This window comes from Garra rufa, chromosome 1 (genome assembly GCF_049309525.1).
Source record: "Garra rufa chromosome 1, GarRuf1.0, whole genome shotgun sequence".
In the NCBI taxonomy this organism is placed as follows: domain Eukaryota; kingdom Metazoa; phylum Chordata; class Actinopteri; order Cypriniformes; family Cyprinidae; genus Garra; species Garra rufa.
The window spans coordinates 2,854,660-2,877,873 of NC_133361.1; the positions used below are offsets into that span (position 1 = coordinate 2,854,660).

Consider the following 23,214-nt stretch of genomic DNA (forward strand, 5'->3'; position numbering starts at 1 on the left):
ATGTTAACTGAGGTGTGCTCATGATGTTAATCAAGGGCGAAATTGTCAATCACACATTGGGGGGGACAGCTGTGGGACTTTTTGTGTTTGCGCATGCACACATTTAAAAAAAAAGCAAAAAAAGCCAGAGTCCAAATGTTTGTAATTGTATAACACAACAAGGAATTTTATTACATCTGATCGTCAAACCAACGTATACTCACCCTGTAATGATTACAGCATCAGCATACAGGCTATTAAGTCACAAAGCTGAATTTAAAGGGATAGTTCACCCAAAAATGAAAATTCTGTCATCATTTACTCACCCTCAAGTTTTTTAAAACCTGTAAGAATTTCTTTCTTCTGCTGAACACAAAAGAAGATATTTTGAAAAATGTCTGTAACCAAACAGTTGATGGACCCCATTGACTTCCATAGTAGGTCAATGGGGTCCATCAGCTGTTTGGTTACAGACATTTTTCAAAATATCTTATTTTGTTCTATACTTTAAAAAAAAAATCACATTTTCTAAAAATCTAAACGTCTTTTTCCCTTCATAATTCTCATAAGAATGGCCATGATCCACATATTTTATTTCCTCTAAACTTTGCTTTTTTGTTTCAGTAATTAAACATTGTTCTAAGGGGCGGCTTGTTACCACATCTTACCCTATAACGTTATATTCACTCACAATGAATGTGAGTTAACCCTTGTGTGGTGTTCATATTTTTGTTATTCAGCCAGTGTTCGTGGGTCTGGTGGACCCGCTGCATTTTGGGGTTTTTAATTCAACATAATCAGCCAATTTATGTTAAAATACTCAACAGATATTTAGGCTACTTCATCCCAATTACAAGCAATAGAAACAGCATTTATGGTTAATATTTCCTCTCTAGCTTTGTTAGATCACATTTAAGAATTGTAACCTTGTGCGGGAACGGCAGGGGTAGAAACAAAACTCACTTTTGCACTCACACTCTCACACTTACACACAACCTCTCTCTCACATGCATGCATGCACACACACACACACACACACACACACACACACACACACACACACACACACACACAGATATGTGGTTCATACAGGGAATCTCAGGCGTAATGGTTTTACAAATGTACAAACTGTATAATCAATGCCCCTACACTAACCCTACCCCTAAACCTACCAATCACAGAAAACTTTTGGCCTTTTTTGAAGTTCAAAAAACACCATTTTGTATGTTTTTTAGCCGTTTGGTTTATGAGGACACAGATGTCCTCATAAACCATGTTTACGTTGTAATACCCAAGTCATTATACACATTTGTGTCCTCATAAACCATATACTATACAAGAACACACACACACACACACACACACACACACACACACACACAAAACAGCAGCAAGGCCTGACAGGAGGAGGACAGAGTAAAGGTCCTACAGACCCGAACACCATACAAGGGTTAAGAGCTATTAATGTCATGCTGTCCGGTACCTTAGAACATTAAATTAATTACTTCTCACTTCTCTGTTAAAAATGCCTAAAATCTCCAGAAACGTACTTTCTTTTTCTTTCCAAAGAAATTACAGCTGACAGCTGCTGCAGTCTTTCTCTTGTTCATTTTTGGCCAATACTGTGAAATATAACAGCAACGCAATTCCAAGGGATGAAAATGGTGAAGTAAGAAAGAACAAATGGCAGGACTCTAAAATAACTTGCTAGATAAACCCAATTCAGAGAACAGGACCGTGGCTCAAAACGCTAACGTTAGCTGTAAAAACTGGGTTTGGTACAGTAGATTTGACAAGCCTGTCACTGACCGCTATCCCAGTTTGCTTTAAAGCCAGGCTACATGCTAGCGTGTATACAGTAACGTTAGCTAGCTGTCGGCTAGCTTGTCAATAGACCCATTCATACAAGCTGTATAATATTACAGTCGAAATTTACAAATTCTACAATTCGAAATTCTAGTGAAATTCACCTGGTCGTTATCTAAGGGATTATGTCAGCCAAAAACACCATTCATAGATATGTGCCAAATGTCTGTCAGATTTCGCGCTCTTCTTCTGTTTGTTTTTTCCTAACTCACTGACGGTGGCGGTGCACGAGCTACTAAAGGTATAGGGGAAAACATGACATGGATCAGGTTTTGTTAACGTATAGTGTAAGGCCAGTCGAATGGATTTGGGAAATGGACCGGCCGGGATTTTATATTTTCGGAGCTGGAAAGAAAGACGTATTTGCAATCACATCGATATTGCCCGCATAATCATACAGTATGATCAAATATTGGGGGGGACAAATTGTCCTTCTTTGAATATTGGGGGGGACGTGTCCCCCTGTCCCCCCATAGAATTACGCCTATGATGTTAATTATGTTTTTTGCACACAAATAAAAACTAATAAAATGTGGAAAGATGATTATTTCCAACCCCAAGTATTTGTACTGTCAGATCTGAGCTAATAATGTTAAACAGTCTGTCATTATTTACTCTTCTTCCAATCACAAATGAGTTAATTTCTTCTGTTGAACGCAAAAGTAGATATTGTGAATGTGAAGGGTGTTGTTAACCAAACAGTTGATGGTAACCATTGACTTCCACACTATTTTTAAAAATACAGAACGTTCACTAAACAACTTAAAAAGCTAAAGTGCAAAAAAAAAGAAAGAAAAAAAAGAATAAAGTATTTTTGTCTTATAGTCAGGGTTATGTTTAGTTTTTGTTCTTGTGTTTATTGAGTTTTGAATATTGAGTTCAGTTGGCCTGTTTCCATGTGACCTATAGTTTTCCTTTATCCTCATTTGTCTTTGTATTTATACCCCAGTCTGTTCATTCTTTGGCTGTCTGATCACAGTTATATTGTGTTGCGTTTGTGTTCATCCTTCATAACTTCTGTCTGTTTCGCTGTGGTTATTAAATCGAGAAGTTTGGATTCTACCTGCTGTTTCCATCGCCATCCTCCTTCCCTACACAGTCATGACACTTGTTTTCCAGTTCAAATATCTAAACATTTCTACATCAGGATGCATTTATACACTTAATTCGAACTAAAAACAAATTAATAGAGTATTAAATAAAATACTAAGAAAGTGGGTAAAAATGGAGAGTGAAGGAAGAAGAGGAAATAATTAGTTTAAAACAAGAGGATGGAAATTCTTCAGGAATATAAGAAGATGAGAATAGTGATAAAGAAAGCTTAATAAAGCCAGAACAAGGATCGGTATATAGGCTGAATAAACAGGGATTAAAAATAGGCAAAATTGAAATTAAAATGTATGATGGCTTAACAGAATAAACTAGAGTAGGAATTGTGGTTATTGCTGAAGAACTCATGCAGACAAGTGCCGTTTGTAATCCGCTTGAAGAACAGGCGTTAAGAGAGACAGAAAGTACACAAAAACAGTTAGTTATGCAGAGTCCAGGAACCGTTAGAGTTACGATCGCCACATTGGAATTTAGTTGCTCATTCATGACGTAATGACAGACTGCACGGCAAAGTTGTGTTCTATAAAACACTCAAAGTTAAAAGCTAAAACGGTAATGTCGTCCTTGAATGAAATAGCAAGCAGTGAGGGGTTAAAATAGTGCATCTAACCTTGATAAGGACAAGACAGTTTGGAGATTCTGAAGTAGCAGTGATTAAAGATATGCTAACAAGAATAATACGTAATTCAGAATCCTTAAAAAATAAAGTTGGTAATAAAATAAATTGAAAATGAGAAAAAGGGAGCAATAAAATCCCTGTAACGGCAGTTTCTGTCACAGAGAGAAAGGAGGAAGTTCAATAAAGTCTCACAATAAAGTGAGATAAAAAACAAAAACGGATACTCTATTAGTTAACACTAACCACAGAAAGTAAAGGTAGTGAATGGAATCAGTGTTGTTTTTGACAACCATCTTAGATTTAGTCTTAGTCTTAGTCTTTTGGACTAAAATGGTTATTAGTTTTAGTCCAATTTTAGTCACTTCTATATGTGATAGTTTTAGTCCAATTTTAGTCGACGAAAAGTCAAAAAGGTTTTAGTCTAGTTTTAGTCAAAAAAAGGGGAAAAAGTAGTCTTTTAACAAATTAATGTAGGTCAGTAAGTCACAGAGAGAAAGGAGGAAGTTCAATAAAGTCTCACAATAAAGTGAGAGAAAAATACGGATACTCTATTAGTTAACACTAACCACAGAAAGTAAAGGTAGTGAATGGAATACAAAAAGATATAGAACTATGAAAAAAAGAAAAAAGAAAAGGAGGTTTATTTTAGTTAAGGAAAGTGACCAAACAAATGTGACCCTGGACCACAAAACCAGTCATAAGGTTAAATTTTACAAAACTGAGATGTATACATCATATGAAAGCTCAATAAATAAGCTTTCTATTGATGTATGGTTTGTTAGGATAGGACAATATTTGGCCGAAATACATCTATTTGAAAATCTGGAATCTGAGGGTGCAAAAAAATCAAAAAGACTGAGAAAATCACCTTTAAAGTTCTCCAAATTAAGTTCTTAACAATGCATATTACTAATCAAAAATTACATTTTGATATGTTTACAGTAGGAATTTTACAAAAAATCTTCATGGAATATGATCTTTACTTAATTTCCTAATGATTTTTGGCATAAAAGAAAAATCTATAATTTTGACCCATACTATGTATTTTTGGCTATTGCTACAAATATACCCCAGCCACTTAAGACTGGTTTTGTGGTCCAGGGTCACAAATGTAAAATAAATGATCAGAAATAGAAAGTGCGGAAGAAGAGAAAATTAGTGAAGACTCTTACTCGCCAGCACTAACTACAGAAAGCGACAGTAGTGAGGTAGAATTGGAAACACAAAAAGATCCGAGATTACGGCATAAGAAAGGGGGTAATTTGCAGTTAAAAAGAGTAACTAAACAAATTCAGAATGAGTGTTCAGAGGTTGAAATTAAAGGAACCGTATAAAGAGAAAAGTATAAAGATCCCACCAGAAATAAGAGAAGAGATTTAATAAGAGAATGAGATTGTTCCCGAAAGGAATTCAACTTATGGGCAAGTGAGAACAGCGAGCCAGTCACCCCCTGCCACTCAGAGAAGCAAGATAAAATGGATAGTCAAAAACAGGAAAAACTAATTAGATGCCAGAAGGTTATGAAGTTAACTGAAAAATAATTAGAGATGGAAAAAAAGTGCTAAATACGTTAAATGCTGAGCTAAAGCAAATTATGAGGGAGTTGTACACTGTGAGGGGTCAGCAGGCTATAAGCGAGATTATGATCAGGGAAGAAGAGCGGAGAGACAGATCAGGAGAGAGTAAAGGCCAGAGGCCCCTTTGCTCCTGCCACTAGATGAGGGAAATTCCAGTGAAGAATTTACGACTCCGACACAGAGTAGAGAGGAGCAAAATGATATACAGGCAAAATTATTAGAACTTTAACAGAGGCAGTTAGAAAGCAAATAGGATATAAGGAAGCAGGAGAAGATCTTAATGCTTATACAGATCAGATTATAAAAGCAGCAGAGAATTTAAATTTAGGCTGTGGAGGTATAACTCGCTTAGTTCATACGTGTAGAGGTCATGCAACTTCAGCAACGGCCATAGAGAGAGGGAGAAATTTAACCGGAATAAAGGATAAATATTCATAATAGAAGTGAATGCTAATAAATGTGTCCAAAGATTAAGTTCCATTGTTAAGTGTATGGTTATCAATAGAAGAAGAGATACCTATAAAGTAATAATAAAGTAAGGCTCTAAATACAGTAAAAAGAAGCAAATAGAAGAGAGGCTAGCTGAATTTGATTTGAGTTCTCAGCATGTAAGAATGGTGAGAAGAAAAACCCCAAAATATGTGTAGGCGAAAACAACAAAAAGCTAATCTGTTGAAAAAGCAGAATACAAAAGTTAGTGAAAGAGAAACATATAATACTCGTTTTCAAATTAGACATCGGAAAGAAAACAGAGGTACTAGAGTAGAAAACCAGAGTATGGAAGTCCGGAAGAAAAATAATACAAGAATAGATAAAAAAAGAAAGAAAAAAAAAGTAGGAAGTAATACAGGAAAATCGAGTTATATTCTAGAAAATAGATACTTTACTCTAGAAGAAAGAAACCATGTGATTCAAAAGAGTAATACAGGACTACTTAAGAACGTTAGATGAACAACAACAGTAGTCTAAAAAGATAAGCAGTCAAATCTAGGGAACGGAGTAATAGAGAAAAACAAGAAGTACCGTAATAAAAGACACTTGGAGTGTTGAAGCGGAATATTTGTAACAAGAGATAAATAGAAAAAGAAAAACATTGATTTGTTGATTTAAAAGTATTTTTGGATACAGGAGCAGATGTGACCACTACAACAGAGCCAATACAATTCACAGATAGTAGTTTAATTTGAGCTTATAATCGAGAAGGAACAAATAGGAGAGACATTCTGCATTACGATATTAAAAGGTGCAGAAGATTTGTTAGCTGCAAAAGATCTAAAAAAGATCTTGAGATTAAAAGAAGTTAGTATTAAACAAAGATTAAACAGATAATGAAATTAAAATAAATAAAAGCTTAAGTCATTCTTATAACGGATAGCAAGTATGTCAAAACAGACATAAATGAGAACTTAGACATTTGGAGACAAAATAGATATTGAAAATTTAATGGAAAGCCTGTTGAACAGAGTGAACTGTTGAAGGAAATGTACAATCTAATAAGTGAGTTAGATCTGATAGTCATTCATCAAACTGGACAGTCCACAGATGACACAGAAGCAGCTCAAGGAAACCGAGAGGCAGACAAGTTAGTGAGATTAAAAAAATAATTGTAGTCAAAGAAAACGAGAATAATTCTGTTCAGAAAATATGTAATTGTATAAAAATCCCAGTGTAAACCTAATTGGCAAAGTTTTATCTGACACTTTTATAACTATTGCCAACTGGAGGAAAAAAATAAGACAAATAAGACTAAAATGTGAAAATTGTATGTAAAGAAGATATAATATAATGACTGGTAAATTACATCAGAAAGAGTTAGTCAAGAATGGTCATTAGATATAGCTGAACATTTAAACCCTAAAGCAAGGTTAGGAAATTAATACATGCTGGTAGCAGTAAATTAATTTTTTGGTCGGATTTGGGAAAACCCCTTAATTGAGGCATCTGTAAAAGTGATTATAAGAGCATTAGAAGAATTGATAACCAGTTGGTACAGACCTCAGTTATGCAGATGTAATTATGCTACTTATTTATTTCTAAGAGAATTAGAAGATTGATTTTCAGAGAAACATATTGTTTTATATAAAGATTTAATCTGCACTCCTGAGTTAAATGAAATCGCAGTATGCAAATGAAGTTTTGAAATACTATTGTAGATCAAATCACAATTATGTGAGATGGAATGAATATATGGCAGGACCCTTGTATTATAGTAAATTAGGAAATCAAAGAAAGAGAAAAACAAAGAGTGATAAATGTCAGGGTGAAGATAATGTCTAAAAATAATAAGATTAAACAATAACAAGTTAACCTATCCTTTTTTAAGATAGTGAGAGTAGTTGACGATCAAACAGAGTTATCTGAAAATAGACTTCGGAGTAAAGGAAATTGAAATTTAACTAAGTAAATTCTTGAAAAATAAATAAAGAAAATAGAAACAGGACTGTAAAAAATGACAGTGAATTTAACGGTAAAAAACTGTAAAAATGCTACGGTAAAAACCTGTGAAAGGGTTAACGGTAAGTTCCCCTTCTATATACGGTGATAAACTGTGTTGGACATTGCATTTAATTTTACGGTAGTATACCGTTTCTGGAAGTGAAAAAGAACGTAAAATTTACAGTGAATAACCGTAAATTGACATTCCCACAATTCCCTGAATTTCAATTTTTTATTTGATGTTTTTTTTTTTTTTTTTTTTTTTTGTTGAAATAACTTTATCTTAATTTTTTTCTTGGCAGTTTTGTACAGTAGGGTTGTATGTTACATCTAATGTTGTTAAATTAATGTTTTTTGCATTATTTCAGTTTTATGTGTGTTACCATGATGGTGTCTAGTGTTTGTGTGAATGACACTGTGCACCTTCTATATATGTTATTATTTAAAACCTCCTGCTTTTGGTGGTTATCATTGTATTACAAAGGTACAAAACAGATTTCAGTGTTTCAAAAAGTTGGTACATTACCATTATATGAGTTAAGTTTTTTAGTATGAAATTACGGTATTTACCTGTAAATTTAAGTGAAAACCTTAAAATGTAAAACATTGCTACCATATTTTTTACGGTAAAATTCTGGCAACCACAGATGCCAGTTTTTTACCGTAAATTTTTTTTTTACTGTGAGAGCTGCTTTAGTCATGCATGCAAGTGAGCAAGACAAATATGAGTAAGTTATGGAAGCAATAATAGTATGTCACTGGATGGACCAAAGTTAAGAGGAAATATGTTTAGTGAAAAATGAAAATAAAAAATAGAATTCAACACTAAACTAGAGTCTGAGTAAATGGCAGAGCAAGAAAAAGAGGCAGTGAGTGAACAACAAATATTTGCTGGCAGTAGTCTGGTCGTCTGGCACCGTAAGTATATAATTCATCAATTAAATAATGAATTGGAAATAACCCCCAAAGAAGGGGAACAAGTAATAGAATGATTTGAGTGTTGATCAGACTTTTAGAAGGGGAAGAAAGCCCAGTCAATAGAGAAAAGTCTTTTCAACACGCAAAACAACTTCAAGGTTGAACTGTGAGGAAAAATGGGAGTCAGTGCTAGAGGATAGGAACTGCATGATTAATAACCAAGGGAAAGTTTAGAAGAGCTCCATTTTCTGTTGTAGGATACAGGATAATGGAAACTGAAACAAAATGGACGAACGGAGGGAAATAGTAGAATAATGCAGAAGTGGAAAAGTGTCCGCTTAAGCAAACCAAACTTTGTAGTAACAATGATAACTATAGCTTATAATAGTATTTTGGAGTTTGGCAAGAAGCAGGAGGAATTTGACTGTAATGGACCAAGATACAGGGAAAAAGTACAACTTATCCAGAATATGTAGGTCCTGATTATGGAATTGACAGCCTTTGTGAAAGGAAGAAAATAAATTGACATAGAAACATCAGAGAAAGAAAGGGTTAACATAGAACCTCATGAAGTGTTACCCGTAGATTAAAAACACTATAGATTGTAATGAGCAGTTTACAAAATGAAGATATACATTATGTCAAACTTAAAGTTAAGAAATCCATCTTCCAGTCGAGGGGGGTATGGTAAATCCACTAGAGAAGCTAAAGTAGCTCTAGAATATTACAAGTATTTGAAAGAGAAATTAACCATTTATTAGATCAGTATTATAACAGATAAATACTGGGCAGAATGCCCTGACGATAATTTTAATGAGTGCACCAAGACCAGCTAGATTGGGAATTACATGTGATGTGTCATTATAAAGTGATAGAGATGTTAAATGAGAGAGTGAGAAACTAAGCGTACACGATTGGAGAGATATGTTGGATTAGCTGTTTGTTTGCAGGACAGTGAAGAGGTCATGAGAGTAATAGCCACAGACGAGGAATAAGGGCAAAAGTCAAGGAGAAAAAATGTAAACAATGTTAAAGCAACCACTGTTGTGGAGAAATCTGATAATGGAGAATAACACGGTTACTGATCAGACCACAATTAGGCTGTTTGATTTGCTGCAAGATGTTGAAATGAATAAATATGAGAAGATGGTCCCAGTTAAAATTAAAGACCCAATTAAAGAATCTACAGTAGGACTTTATGGAGTTAAAGTACAGTATGAAATTATGAAATTAGGAGAGTATCATCCAATACCTATAGTTGGAATGAGATATAAGAACGATAAACAAATAACTACATGAGCAATTCCTAAGGTGATATCAGGATACTATAGGAAAGAAGATGAGTCAGATCTGGTTCATGAACTGATAAGAAGTTTCTGAGGTGATTTGGATGATAACTAAATTAGTTAATCTGAAACTATTTTGGAAGGTGAGATATTTTGATGATGTAAAAGAAAACGGAATTGCACGAGGGGCATATCAATCAAACAATAGATAGCAATATTGGGAGAAATTAAAAGAAGCAGAGAATTAGTAGGTTGCTATCCAAGCCCATAAACACTGATTTGGCAATATATACAGATGCATCAGTAGAGTATAATATATGAGAAAATGGAAGATGCATGCCTCCATATTTCATAGTACAAAACATTATTTTAAAGAAAGTAGTAATCCAGACAAAAAACTACAAGTGTAGAAGGATAATTTACAAGAAGAGGGTCTCTATTAAATAATGAAGCAAGAAGGAACTTTTTACTTCATGGAATTTTGAAGTGGCTCATGCGTGATTTTCGTGTGACATTAATCACAGTAACTGGACTGTTGGTCTTAATCATTTTTGAACAAACTGACAAGGAGACTCCTAGGAATGATTTGTTTCAGAAACTGCAGGTTAATGAAAAAGTGTAAAAAGGGTGTAAAACAAACCCATGACAGTAATTTACATTCAGCTCGTCATGCACCTGATAACAGAGCCAGTAAAATAACGTACGTCTAGTAATGTGAAGGCAGAAGCACATCAGGCTTAACCAAAACAACAGCCTTTATTTGCCAACATGAGGAGATCGTGGCACGTAGCAGAATGATGACTGCACAATCCAATAGAGGAGGACTTGATTATTTTGAACAACTGGTAATTATATATTTATTTTATCTAAGAAAGAATAATGCTATTCATGGGCAACAACTAGACATTGTGACTAATAATAAAGTAGATAAGTGAAGTATGTTTAGCGAAACTTTGAATTGCAATGTATTTTATAGAAGCTTAAAAGCACCACAGGAGGTAAACTGTTGTCATGACATCAGAACTACTGGAATGCTGATAGAAAGGATGAATGCATGTATTGACATCAGATGTTATTTAATCAGCCGAGAAAAAAACGTCTTACCTGGTGAAAAGATCAGTTATTTTCAAAACAAATTGACAGTTTATATACTTATTAACCTCGAATGCTTGACTTGTGTCGTCTCTGTGCAGCGCATGCGTAGTCTGTGACCCGGGTCGGTACAGTTAGGGTATGTCGAAAAACTCCCATCTCGTTTTCTTCCCTAACTTTAAAAATCATCTTACATCGCTGTCAAAGTACCGAAACAGCGTTTACAAAGTAAACATACAAAGAAGCTCAAACGCCCTTTACAAAAAATGGTAAAAACAGCATTGTAGGATGATTTTGACCCTGAAGACACAAACGAGATGGGAGTTTTTTTTTTTGACCCGGATTATACGGACTACACATGCGCTGTGCAGATACGAGACAAGACGAGCATTTGAGGTTAAAAAATATATAAATTGTCAATTTGTTGAGAAAATAACCGACCATTTCTCTAGATAAGACCCTTCCTCCTTGGCTGGAATCGTTTAGAACTCTTTGAAGCTGCATTTTGTAAGTCAAAACTTCAGGGTGCCATTACATAGAGAGAAATCCTTAAATGTTTTCCTCAAAAAACGTATTTTTTAACAACTGAAGAAATAAAGACAACATCTTGGATGACAAAGAGGTGAGAACATTATCTGTAAATTTTTGTCATGAAAGTGAACTAATCCTTAAAGATCGAGATAGCGAAACTGGGTACTATCAAGGTACTTCTTATGTCTTTTCATAGTTCTCTATTTTTATTTTTTTAACAAGTTTCTGAAAATGAACTGGTTTTTCTTTAATTTTAGAGCTGATTGGAGAAAATGGGGAAAATGAAGAATTGAGTGAAGCTGATGAGAGAAACCATGTCAAAATGAGTCGCTCTCAAACCTCACAGAAATATTTAAAGAACGACAAAGCCAAGAAATCTTTCACATGCACTCAGTGTGGAAAGAGTTTCCCATATAAACTAAGCCTTGAGCTTCACATGAGGATTCACACTGGAGAGAAACCGTTCACTTGTGATCAGTGCGGGAAGAGTTACTCACAATCGTCAACTCTTAAGGTACACATGAACATCCACACTAGAGAGAAACTGTACGCATGTGATCAGTGCGAGAAAACATTTTTGTGGGCTTCAAGCCTGAGGACACACCTGAGAGTTCACTCAAAGGAGAAGCCGCATTCATGTCATTTGTGTGAAAAGAGATTTTCAAATAAAGAACAATTAAAAGTGCATCAGAAAAGACATGCCGGTGTGAAAGACTACATGTGCTCTGAGTGTGAGAAGACTTTTACTACAGCGAGCAATTTAAAAGTGCATGAGAGGACTCACACTGGAGAAAAACCTTATGCATGTGATCAGTGCGGGAAGACTTTCACTCAATCAGCAAACCTTGGGACACACATGAACATCCACACTAGAGAGAAGCTGCACACATGTGATCAATGTGATAAAACATTTTTGTGTGCTTCAAGCCTGACAAAGCACCTGAGAGTTCATACAAAGGAGAAGCCACATTCATGTCTATTGTGTGGAAAAAGTTTTTCATTACCACACCATTTGAAAGAACATCAGAAAATACACACTGGTGTGAGAAACTACATGTGTTTTGAGTGTGAGAAGACTTTTACTACAGCAAGCAATTTAAGAAAGCACCAGATGATTCACACTGGAGAGAAACCTTACAAGTGTTCACACTGTGACAAGAGATTCAGACAGCCAGGAGACATGAGAACACATGAGAGGATCCACACTGGAGAGAAACCCTATCACTGCACTGAATGTGGGAAGCGTTTCACTTATTCATATGCTCTGCGCAATCATACAAAAAACAATCACAGTCTGTAGATCATCTTCAGATCCAGCACTTGTCGTTTTGAATCTGCGACATATCAATCTCACTATTGTACATGTGCTCTGTGTAACATTATACTGCAGTACTTACCACACAAGTTTAGATGCTTGTTAGTGATGCTCAGATCTGTAAATCATTCACCATCATCAGCAGTCATCTCTCTGTTTATATGGTAAGTGAAATCTTATGTCCTGCAATGTAACAGGCTAGCGCTAGCATTAAGCTAACCTTGTCCCTTTTGTGGCTCGCCTTATTTTACTGATGTACTGACGTTACAGATGATTGGGAATTGCAAATGTTGGGGGCGTAACTATTAACGATAGAGACTATAGCGTAATAGTCAGCATTATGTTGGAATTGACCTATTTTTCAGTTGTCTTTTGCAAACACTTGATTTATATAAGAAGAAGGAAATGGTGGTGTTTGAGACTCATGATATGTCATGTCCATGTGCTGAACTGTTATTATTTAACTATGCCAAGGTAAATACAGTTTTCCATTCTATGGCACCTTTAAGGGACACATGAACATCCACACTAGAGAGAAACTGACATATGATCATTTTTGTGGACTTTAAACGTTAGGACACACCTCAGAGTTCATACAAAGGAGAAGCCTGTATATTATTTTGCTTCATGATATAAATTATATCATTGTGTTTTTTCCTACGAGTGTCATATTATGTTCAATTGACTTATAATATATATGTGTCACTTGTAGTTTGCTGTCTCTTTCATGAAGGAAAGTAGAAGCTTTTTACAAACTTTTATTGTTCAGGAAGCTGAAGAAGAGTCTGTAACGCTTTAACAATTCTCTTCACTGTTGTTTTTAAAATAACTAGTTATTCTTCCACTTATGATACATTTAGAAAAAGCAGATGCAATATTGTATTTATCATGTAGATTTGCTTCTCTTGTAAGAAGGGATGGGTACTGAAACACAATATTAAATGGGCCCTTTTTGTTTAAAGAGGAAGAAGAAAAAGAATGCCATTAAAGAACTAGACTGATGTGCAGAATCATAAGAATAGTAATATTATTAAAACCTAAACAATACCCATCATCACTTGTTTGGCAGGAAAGAGAGAGATCCAACTCATTTTTTCACATTTACTTTTAGTAATTATTGATCACTTTTGCTTTGAGTGTTTGATTGAATGTTACCTTTTTAGTAATATTTTTAATATTGTATCGTCTAGTTGTATTTGCATTAAGGGAAAAAGTTTTATTTTTAATTTGATAGTTTAAGTCATAATATCTGAAAGCCATGTAGCGTTGTGTTTGCTTTTTTGTGCTTTTTGTTTTAAATTTCTCAATAAAGCTTATGAATTGAATTGAATTGAAAGCCTTTATTGCACTGCTCCTGAGTCTTTCAACAGCCTGCTCACATTCCGCTGTCCATGCCATAAAAAGATATACTTAATCTACATTGGTGAGTTTTGAACATGCTTTGTAGGATATCACATAATAGGTCTTGTCTGTGAGATGTAGACTTGCCATTTAATAAACTTAAGACAGAGTAAGTGTCATGGAGCGATGAGAGCGAGAAGCGGGCAGATCCAGTTGCAAGTTTTTATTTATAAACAAAGGCATGGACAAACATCAGCTAACAGGTACAGTAAGGGCAAGACATAAGAGTAATCAAGGAACAGGTGAAGGGTAGATCGGTGGCGAACGTAATCCAAATGGGCAAGGCAAGTGGCTTATCCAGACAGACCATAGTCCATGGATCAATCGAGGTGCGAACAACAGCAAGACAAAGGGTAAATCCAGACAGGCAAAAGATACAGGAAATTGGCTCAATAATGGCCTCATATTTATACAGTTCATGATTGGTTGCGGGTGAAAGTACAAGCCGTGCAATGGAACATGGGAAGTGTAGTCCAGGGTGATGTGTAACAGTCTGTGAGGTGTAAGAGTCAATGAAATGCACAGACGACCTCTGGTGGCAGGCAGACTGAACAACATGGACAGGGTTTGTGACAGTAAGAGTCTAAGCAGATAAAGTTTTGTAATAGCTGTTATTTGCTCGACCCAATTAAGCTTCTTCTTTAATGTTTTATGGCAGTTGAAAAACCAGCTTTAGGTGCATATACCGCCAGCTACTAGGATGGAGTGTGGAACATTGATGTAAAGGGAAAACTAAAAAAGCTAAAAAAATAAAATAAAAGAGAAGAAAAAAAACTTCATAATAAAAAAATATTTAAATCCTGTTCATTAACTGGTGTCTTTGATATACTTTAATAGTATGGAAACATCTTGTCTATAGTTGCATCTTTATTTAACAATTTCTGAAGTGAGATCTGATTAATTCCTATGTGAAGTTCTTTATTTGCAATTGTTTTATGCGATATTCCAGTTTTGCACAAGTTCAAAATCGCATCTTTGGATGGAAGCAGAGATACCTACAAAGTCGACTTTGACCTTCAACAGGATCTTCTCAGACTAGTTCCAACTAGTCATAGCCTTCCCCTGTTAGACGAATGCTGACGGAAGATTTAACCACATACACAGAGAAAATACTAAAAGACAACACATGGAAGTTAGAGAAAATACAACATGGAAAATAGAAAATAAAAATATAGAAATCTTTCTTCTGTTTCTTAATGTCTTTGTCTTGTTTCCTTTGCAGACCTTGCAAGCACTCATGTCAATTTCTTGAGATTGATTAAGAGAGCGCACCTTATTTGTTGGATTTATTGCATTTGATACTAGAAGTAACATGTACACAAGTTCACAAAGCTCTGATTTTATATGGGGTCACATTCTGACATATATCAGACAATATGACAATATTAAGTTTAGTTCACTAAATATGGTTTTAAAATATAAAATATTTTTCAGTCAGGAAAACTGAAAAAAAAAAAAACATGAGAGAATCCACGCTGGAGAGAAACCTTACACATGTAATCAGTGCAGGAAGAGTTTTGCCCAAAAAGTACAACTTAAGAGTCACATGAGCATCCACACTGTAGAGAAACCTTATGTGTTCACACTGTGACAAGAGATTCAGTCAGTTACCACATCTGAAAACACATGAGAGGATCCACACTGGAGAGAAACCGTATCACTGCACTGAATGTGGTACACGTTTCAGACATTTATCTGCTCTATACAGTCACAAAGAACATTCACAGTAAGTAGATCGTCTTCAGATCCTGCACTTTACTTCAAAGTAACATTTTTTTTTTCCACAGTGAAAAAAATTCACCCTTATCTTCAAAACCAGACCAGCAGATTCAGATCATATCAGAAATGGAGATCCTCTCCAAAGAACAATGTCACAATGTTTTATTATTGTATATGATTTTGCTTTATGATATAAATGATTTCCTACGAGTGTCATTTTATGTTCAATTGTCTTACAATGCATATGTGTCACTCTTTCATTAAGGAAAGTAAAAGTTCTTGTTCAGGAAGCTAAGGAAGTACAGTAACATTTTGCTTAAATAATAAAATGACTGCTTGTTCAACTGCCTTGCTCTCAGTTCTTTGACTTCAGCTGTACCTCTATCAATATTATATACATTTGTCTGTAAAAAAATATGTACAGGCTGGACAGAGCATCATGATACTTTACTTTACTTGAACAGCTCTTCAACAGTACCCCAGGATGTACATGACTGACAAGGCGAAACTTCTCTGTCCAAGGTGGAAACAAGAAGATATGGCTGAGGGTTTTCTTTAGTGGCCGTGATAGTCATCAAGACTTTGGCATGACTGAAACACAAGATAAACATCCCTTTATAAACTCCCCCGTATTTACTCACCCGCTTGACATCCAAGAGGTTCATGTCTTTCTTTTCTTTCTTCAGTCACAAAGAAATTTTTTTTTGTTTTTTTAAGAAAAACGTTCATTTCACAGCAATCTCTCCATATAGTGAACTTCAATGGTGCATGCCAGTTTGAATTTCAGAATTGCAGTTTCAATGCAGCTTCTAATGGCTCTAAACCATTCCTGCCGGGGAAGAAGGGTCTTATCTAGCAAAACAATGTGTTACTTTCATTAATAAATTACTACTTGTACACGTTTTAACCACAAATGCTGGTCTTGTCTAGCTGTGTATTGAGCATGCGAACTATGTGCAGTCTGGTTCAAGACAATATACGATAAAATGTCGATAAAACCATAGTGCGCAGAGTATGCATGTGCATCACAGAGGTAGACAATACTAGCATTTGAGGTTAAAAACTGTAGAAATATAAATGTATTCAATCCGTTAAGCACCACAGAATTCACATTGTTGAGAAAAATCCTTCAATGTTTTCTTCAAAAAACACAATTTCTTTAAGACTGATGAAAGAAAGACATGAACATCTTGGATGACAAAGGGGTAAATTACAGTACATAGCCCTTTTATTTCTAATTTCCTCATCAGGGCCCAGTTTTTCAAAATTAATCCAGTGGGATTTTGGATCACAGATTGGATCATATCTTGGAAATGGGTTTTTCAAAAGTAAAAGAGGGATTTTGAATAAAGATCAGACCATGTAATCCAATCTGACATTTGATTTGGATCAAACCTGCCCTTTGGGTTATTCAAAACTTTGAACTCAGATTGGGATCTGTTTGATCCAAAAAATAAATAAATAAATAAAAAAACAGGATTATCCTGATTCCATCAGAAGGGTGGATTCAGATCTGATTTTTTTAACCAAATAAACCAAATAAAATAAAAAAAGTTGTATTTTCTAAGTGAATGATCACAAATTTAACGGTTACTGATGATATATAAATTCCTATATGCCTATATGAAGCATGTCACATCTGATGAAATATGGTAAAAAAAAAACAACAACAGCAAAATAATATCAAAACTATGAGATGTCAAATAAATGGATGGAAAATCAAAGATGGAAAATGTTGGTATCTGTCCTGTAAATGATTTTTGACTTTTTGATTGTTTTTGTTTTGTTATTTAACATTAGAACATATTAAAAAATGTAAAAAATTGGTTGTTTCTTGCAGTGCTTCAATTTCTTACAACTAAAACAAACAATGGCTATTTGTGGCCACTTGTCTACCTGTTGTTCTTTGCTTAGCGTTTGGCTACACTGTTGGTTTCATTTAAGGCTCTGGTAAACAGCATTTGGTAATCCTAAAATATGGTATCTGGATCACAGTGATCCAACTCAATGTTCCTTCAAAAAAGAGCTGCTATAAAAGTAAGATAGATCAGTTAATCCTGGATAGCAAAACATGGGATTTCCAAATACGGACCAATTTGATCCAGATTAAACTTTTTGAAAAACTGAGCCCTGAACATTAAACTCTCTGTCTGGCTATTTTAAAGTTGTTTTTGTTGTTGTGGTTTTTTCTCACTATTTGATCCACCACTTAATTTCCTTCTGTTCATATATGTGCAGGTATCCATACAAAATAGATAATGGTTTTCTGATATCGTCCCCAATACACCAGTTTCAACTTCGACTTAAGAAAACAACATACCCAATAAAAACTACATACAACAATGTCAAAACACATCTTTCTAAACATATTTTTTAAAGGTTAAAGTGTAAATAAATTAGTTTTGTCTTTCGTTCCATTAGATTAGATAGAGAGGGTGGGGTTTGTGACCTACACTGATTCCAGCCTCCTGGGGGCGATCGAGACGCTCTTTCTTCATCTTCAGCGCTCGTGAGGATCACTCGATGTGCGCATGCGCGAGTTAGAGAGCGGAGCTGCGTGAGAGAGAGAGAGTTGTCCGGTGAGTCCTCTTTTTCTTCTCTATTATTTGCTTTTTGCTGTACTGCGTATGCTATTTTGCGCAATTAGGTTTCAGTGTAGCAGGAATTTGAGATAAATGTCAGCTTCACATATGAATAACTGTAATTGTATTTATAACGTGTATTCAGTGCAGAAAGGAGACTTTTACTTGGAAAAAATGTTCCTAATTCAACCGGCAAAAACAATCGTTGTGTCGAATGATTATTTGATGACGGAGTTGTTTAGGACCAATAGTTTCACAAATGAAGTCTTTCTATGAACTGGGTAGCCTACTTTTTTCTTTAAACTTCTTTTGTAATACGAAACATCTTGGGAGTTGTTGAATAATCTCGACGAACCAGCAAATAATATGAACTGGGTACTTTTTTCTTTAAACAAAATGCATGTCAAGTCAAGTCACCTTTATTTATATAGGACTATTAACAATACAGATTGTGTCAAAGCAGATTTACAGTATTAATTAGTAAAATAGTGAGTCAATAATGTAAAAAGTATGTTAGATAACCATGTAGTTGATTAAACATATTTAATAGTCATATTTGAAGATCAAACTTTTGTTTGGCAATTGCCTACTTTCTGCTGTTACATCAAGTTCACGGTTCTCACTTTTATCTTTTAACGAGTTTCTGAAAATGAACTGTTTTACTTTTATTTCAGAGTTTATTGATGAAAATGAGGAGAATGAAGAATTGAGTGAAGCTGATGAGAGAAATCATGTCAAAATGAGTCGCTCTCAAACCAAACACAAAGATTTAAAGAAAAGCAGAGCCAGGAAATCTTTCACCTGCACTCAGTGTGGAAAGAGTTTGACAAACAAACATCATCTTGAGCGTCACATGAGAGTTCACACTGGAGAGAAACCGTTCACTTGTGATCAGTGCGGGAAGAGTTTCTCACATTCGTCAACTCTTAAGGAGCACATGAACATCCACACCAAAGAGAAACTTTACGCATGTGATCAATGTGATAAAACATTTTTGTGGGCTTCAGTCCTGACAAAGCACCTGAGATCTCATACAAATGAGAGACCACATTCATGTCATTTATGTGGAAAGTGTTTCACATACAAACATAGTCTTGAGTGTCACATGAGAGTTCACACTGGAGAGAAACCGTTCACTTGTGATCAGTGCGGGAAGAGTTTCTCACTATCGACAACTCTTAAGGTCCACATGAACATCCACACCAGAGAGAAACTGCACACATGTGATCAATGTGATAAAACATTTTTGAGGGCTTCAAGCCTGAAGACACACCTGAGAGCTCATACAAATGAGAAACCATATTCCTGTCATTTGTGTGGAAAGAGTTTCCCATATAAACTAAGTCTTGAGTGTCACATGAGGATTCACACTGGAGAGAAACCATTCACTTGTGATCAGTGCGGGAAGAGTTACTCACAATCGTCAAATCTTAAAGAGCACATGAACATCCACACCAAAGAGAAACTGTACGCATGTAATCAATGTGATAAAACATTTTTGTGGCCTTCATACCTGAAGACACACCTGAAAGCTCATGCACAGGAGAAACCACATTCATGTCATTTGTGTGGAAATAGTTTTTCACGTCTACAAAGTTTGAAAGCACATCAGAAAATACACACTGGTGTGAGAGATTACATGTGCTTTGAGTGTGAAAAGACTTTTACTACAGCGAGCAGTTTAAGAAAGCACCAGATGATCCACACTGGAGAAAAACCTTATATATGTTCACATTGTGACAAGAGATTCAGCCGGTCAGAAAACCTGAAAACACATGAGTGGATGCACACTGGTGAGAAACCTTATAAGTGTTCACACTGTGACAAGAGATTCAGCCGGTCAGAACACCTGAGAACACATGAGAGGATCCACACTGGAGAGAAACCGTATCACTGCACTGAATGTGGGATCTGTTTCACTTATTCATCTGCTCTACGCAGACACACAAAAAACATTCACAGTAAGTAGATCATCTTCAGATCCAGCACTTTCAGATCTGAATATAATCTGGATCAATCAAGAGCCACGACAAAGAAACATCATCTAAAGTTTTCACAGTCAATAAAGTTCTTCATCTTCAAAACCAGCAGATTCAACTGAGATCAACTCGAAAATAAAGTCCCTTTCTAAAGAACAATTTCAAAAAGTTTTATTCTTGTATATGATTTTGCTTCATGATATAAATCATTTTGTCTTATAATGAATATGTGCCATTTGTAGTTTTCTATTTTTATTTAAGGAAAGTAGCTTTTTACAAACTGTTCTTGCTCAGGAAGCTGAAGACTGTGACACTTTAACCATGTTCTTCTCTGTTTTACTTTAAATTACTATTTATTATTTCACTTATAATATATTTAGGAAAAGCAGATGGGATATATACTGTCATGCTACTCTCATTGCTGTTTCTTTTTTTTTTTTTTTTTTAGTAATGCATTATCATTTTTGATATTGTATTAACTACTTTTGCCTGCTGGTTGTATTTTTATTTTCTGAATACAGTGAAGTTAGTCGTTGAATGGCCCTCACCACAATCCACTGTCCATGCCAGAAAAATATATGCTCACTGGTGAATTTTGAACATGCTTTGTAGGATATCACATAATATGTAGATGTAGACTTGCCACTTACTAAACTTACTAAACCAGAGTAAGAGTTTGAGCAAATAACTGTTCTCAATAGCTGCATTTCCTCGACCCAATTAAGCTGCTTCTTCTTCTTTGACATTTTATGGCGTCTGGCAAACCAGCTTTAGCTGCATATACTATATGAAGTATATAATTTAATACTGTGAAGTTGCTTTGACTCAATCTGAATCTTGAAGTTCTTCTGTAAGTTGTAATCTTTTCGATAGCATACCTTGTAGATTGTATTACAATATGTTCAACATGTGTAAGAGATGGGTCATCTTGTGCTTTTTTTCAACGGAGATGAACAACAATGAGGGAGGGGGCTTCAAAGAATATGTCGTCTAGTCTCCTGGGAATGTTAGCCTTGGCCTTCAGATAAGCCTAGAACAAACTGTTTATTATGACTTAATAAAAATCTTTATTTTGCTATTTTGCTTGGGGTTCAGCATATCACTATCCAGCTTTGTCAATCATTTTATGCTTTTACTTGTTCATTATTGATGATATCATTATTGATTATTATTATCATAATTTGATCAGCTGTATTTTACATCAATAAACAGTTGTATTGCTTGATTAGTATGGTGTACGGACCTTTTACTGGCACCTCCTCTTGTCGATACACACCACACTTGTCTCACTTTGAGTTTTTAATACAAACAGAAACCATACTAAAACATACAGTTTCAAGAAGATCATATTTAACACAAAATCCATACTCATGTTTTCCTGTTGTATATAATGATTGATAAAGTGCAGTGTGTCCAATTCTAAGACTAGATATAATGCTGTGTTAGCTCGAGTCCCCACGTCAAGTTAAAAAAAGATCCAGCCCCGGACACCAGATCTTGTCAGGAAATATCAGTTTTTCCGGTAACAGAACAACTAGTCGCAACGCTGTCTGTACCCAAACTCTGTTAACAGCAAGTCTTGTCTGGTATCCAAAATACCCAAAACGAGTGTTAAAAACAGTTCTCTGTCAATCAAGTAGTTGACTGATGAAGGCCAGAAAAGAGCAGAAGCAGGAGACGAAGTGATGATGGTAAAAAGGTAGAACAGAGTTTATTTCACAATCTTAGTTGCGTATGTCTCAATGTTCAGACTTCGTCTGAGGAACACAGTTTAGCAAACAACGATATATCAAACTGACTGATTCATGACAACATCCCATTAAACCTTGGGTTTCCGTAAACATCTCCTCTTATCTATTTCTCGTTCATGCAGACCAAACAACTCATGAAACCCCACAATCATAAAACTGAACAATAATGAAAATGCATATGCAAAGAAATATAAGTACAATAAATTGATAAATGATTAGAAATATAATGATAAATGATAATGATCAATTAATAAACAATCAAATAATACATTATATAAATGACTAATGATTATTAAATGATTATTAATAATTATGTAAATTAATGATTATAAATGAATTAAAACATACAAATCAAAACATAAACAGTCTGCATGTGAGGATCAAAGGATCCTTCAGCTGTCTTTCCTTTCAATTCATAAAAAAAACTTTTTTTTTTTTTAAATTATATAAATGTTGTCCTTTATTCTCACCATCAATTTACTTTGCCACACATATATAGCCATTTTATTTCTTATGTACTCATCTGAAGATTAAACTCTATTTCTGGCTATTTTAAAGTTGTTTTTTTTCTCACTATTTGATCCACCACTTAATTTCCTTCTAAGATGTCTGATAAAATTTCTAGTTGAAGATTTAAAACTAGAAGCTGGATATTAACTAAAGACATTGGGAATAACCACAGCACATTTACTTAATCCAATTTGATGAGCCTCATTATTTGCTTTCCATCCAAAACTATTTAGATTTACATTCAGTTTTCTAAGACTCTTTTAACTGGGTGTATTTCTGAATGTCATTTTACAGTATCCCAATACAACAGTTTCAGCTTCAACCTAAAAAAATACATACAATGTCAAAACCCAAATTTCTAAACCTATTTTTAAATGCTGAAGTGTAAATAAATTAGTTTTATCCCTCGTCTCATTAGATTAGATGGAGAGGGTGGTGTTTGTGACCTATACTGATTTCATCCTCCTGGGGGCGATCGAGACGCTCTTTCTTCATCTTCAGCGCTCGTGAGGATCACTCGATGTGCGCATGCGCGAGTTAGAG

General features: G+C 35.0%; 2 protein-coding genes across 2 annotated transcripts in view; both read left to right on the forward strand.

Moving 5' to 3' along the window:
- The window catches only part of LOC141343073 (uncharacterized), a 509,078-nt gene extending 496,364 nt beyond the window's left edge, over positions 1-12,714 (forward strand). The window contains exon 5 of the mRNA XM_073847672.1: positions 12,171-12,714. Coding sequence (XP_073703773.1) covers positions 12,171-12,714 — 544 coding nt within the window. The remainder of the gene's footprint in view (positions 1-12,170) is intronic.
- Positions 12,715-19,104: 6,390 nt separating this feature from the next.
- On the forward strand, positions 19,105-20,684 carry LOC141327274 (uncharacterized). Its single transcript, XM_073835333.1, has one exon. It carries the CDS (start codon positions 19,171-19,173, stop codon positions 20,398-20,400), a length of 1,230 nt encoding a protein of 409 aa, XP_073691434.1. The 5' UTR covers positions 19,105-19,170; the 3' UTR covers positions 20,401-20,684.
- Positions 20,685-23,214: the final 2,530 nt, after the last annotated feature.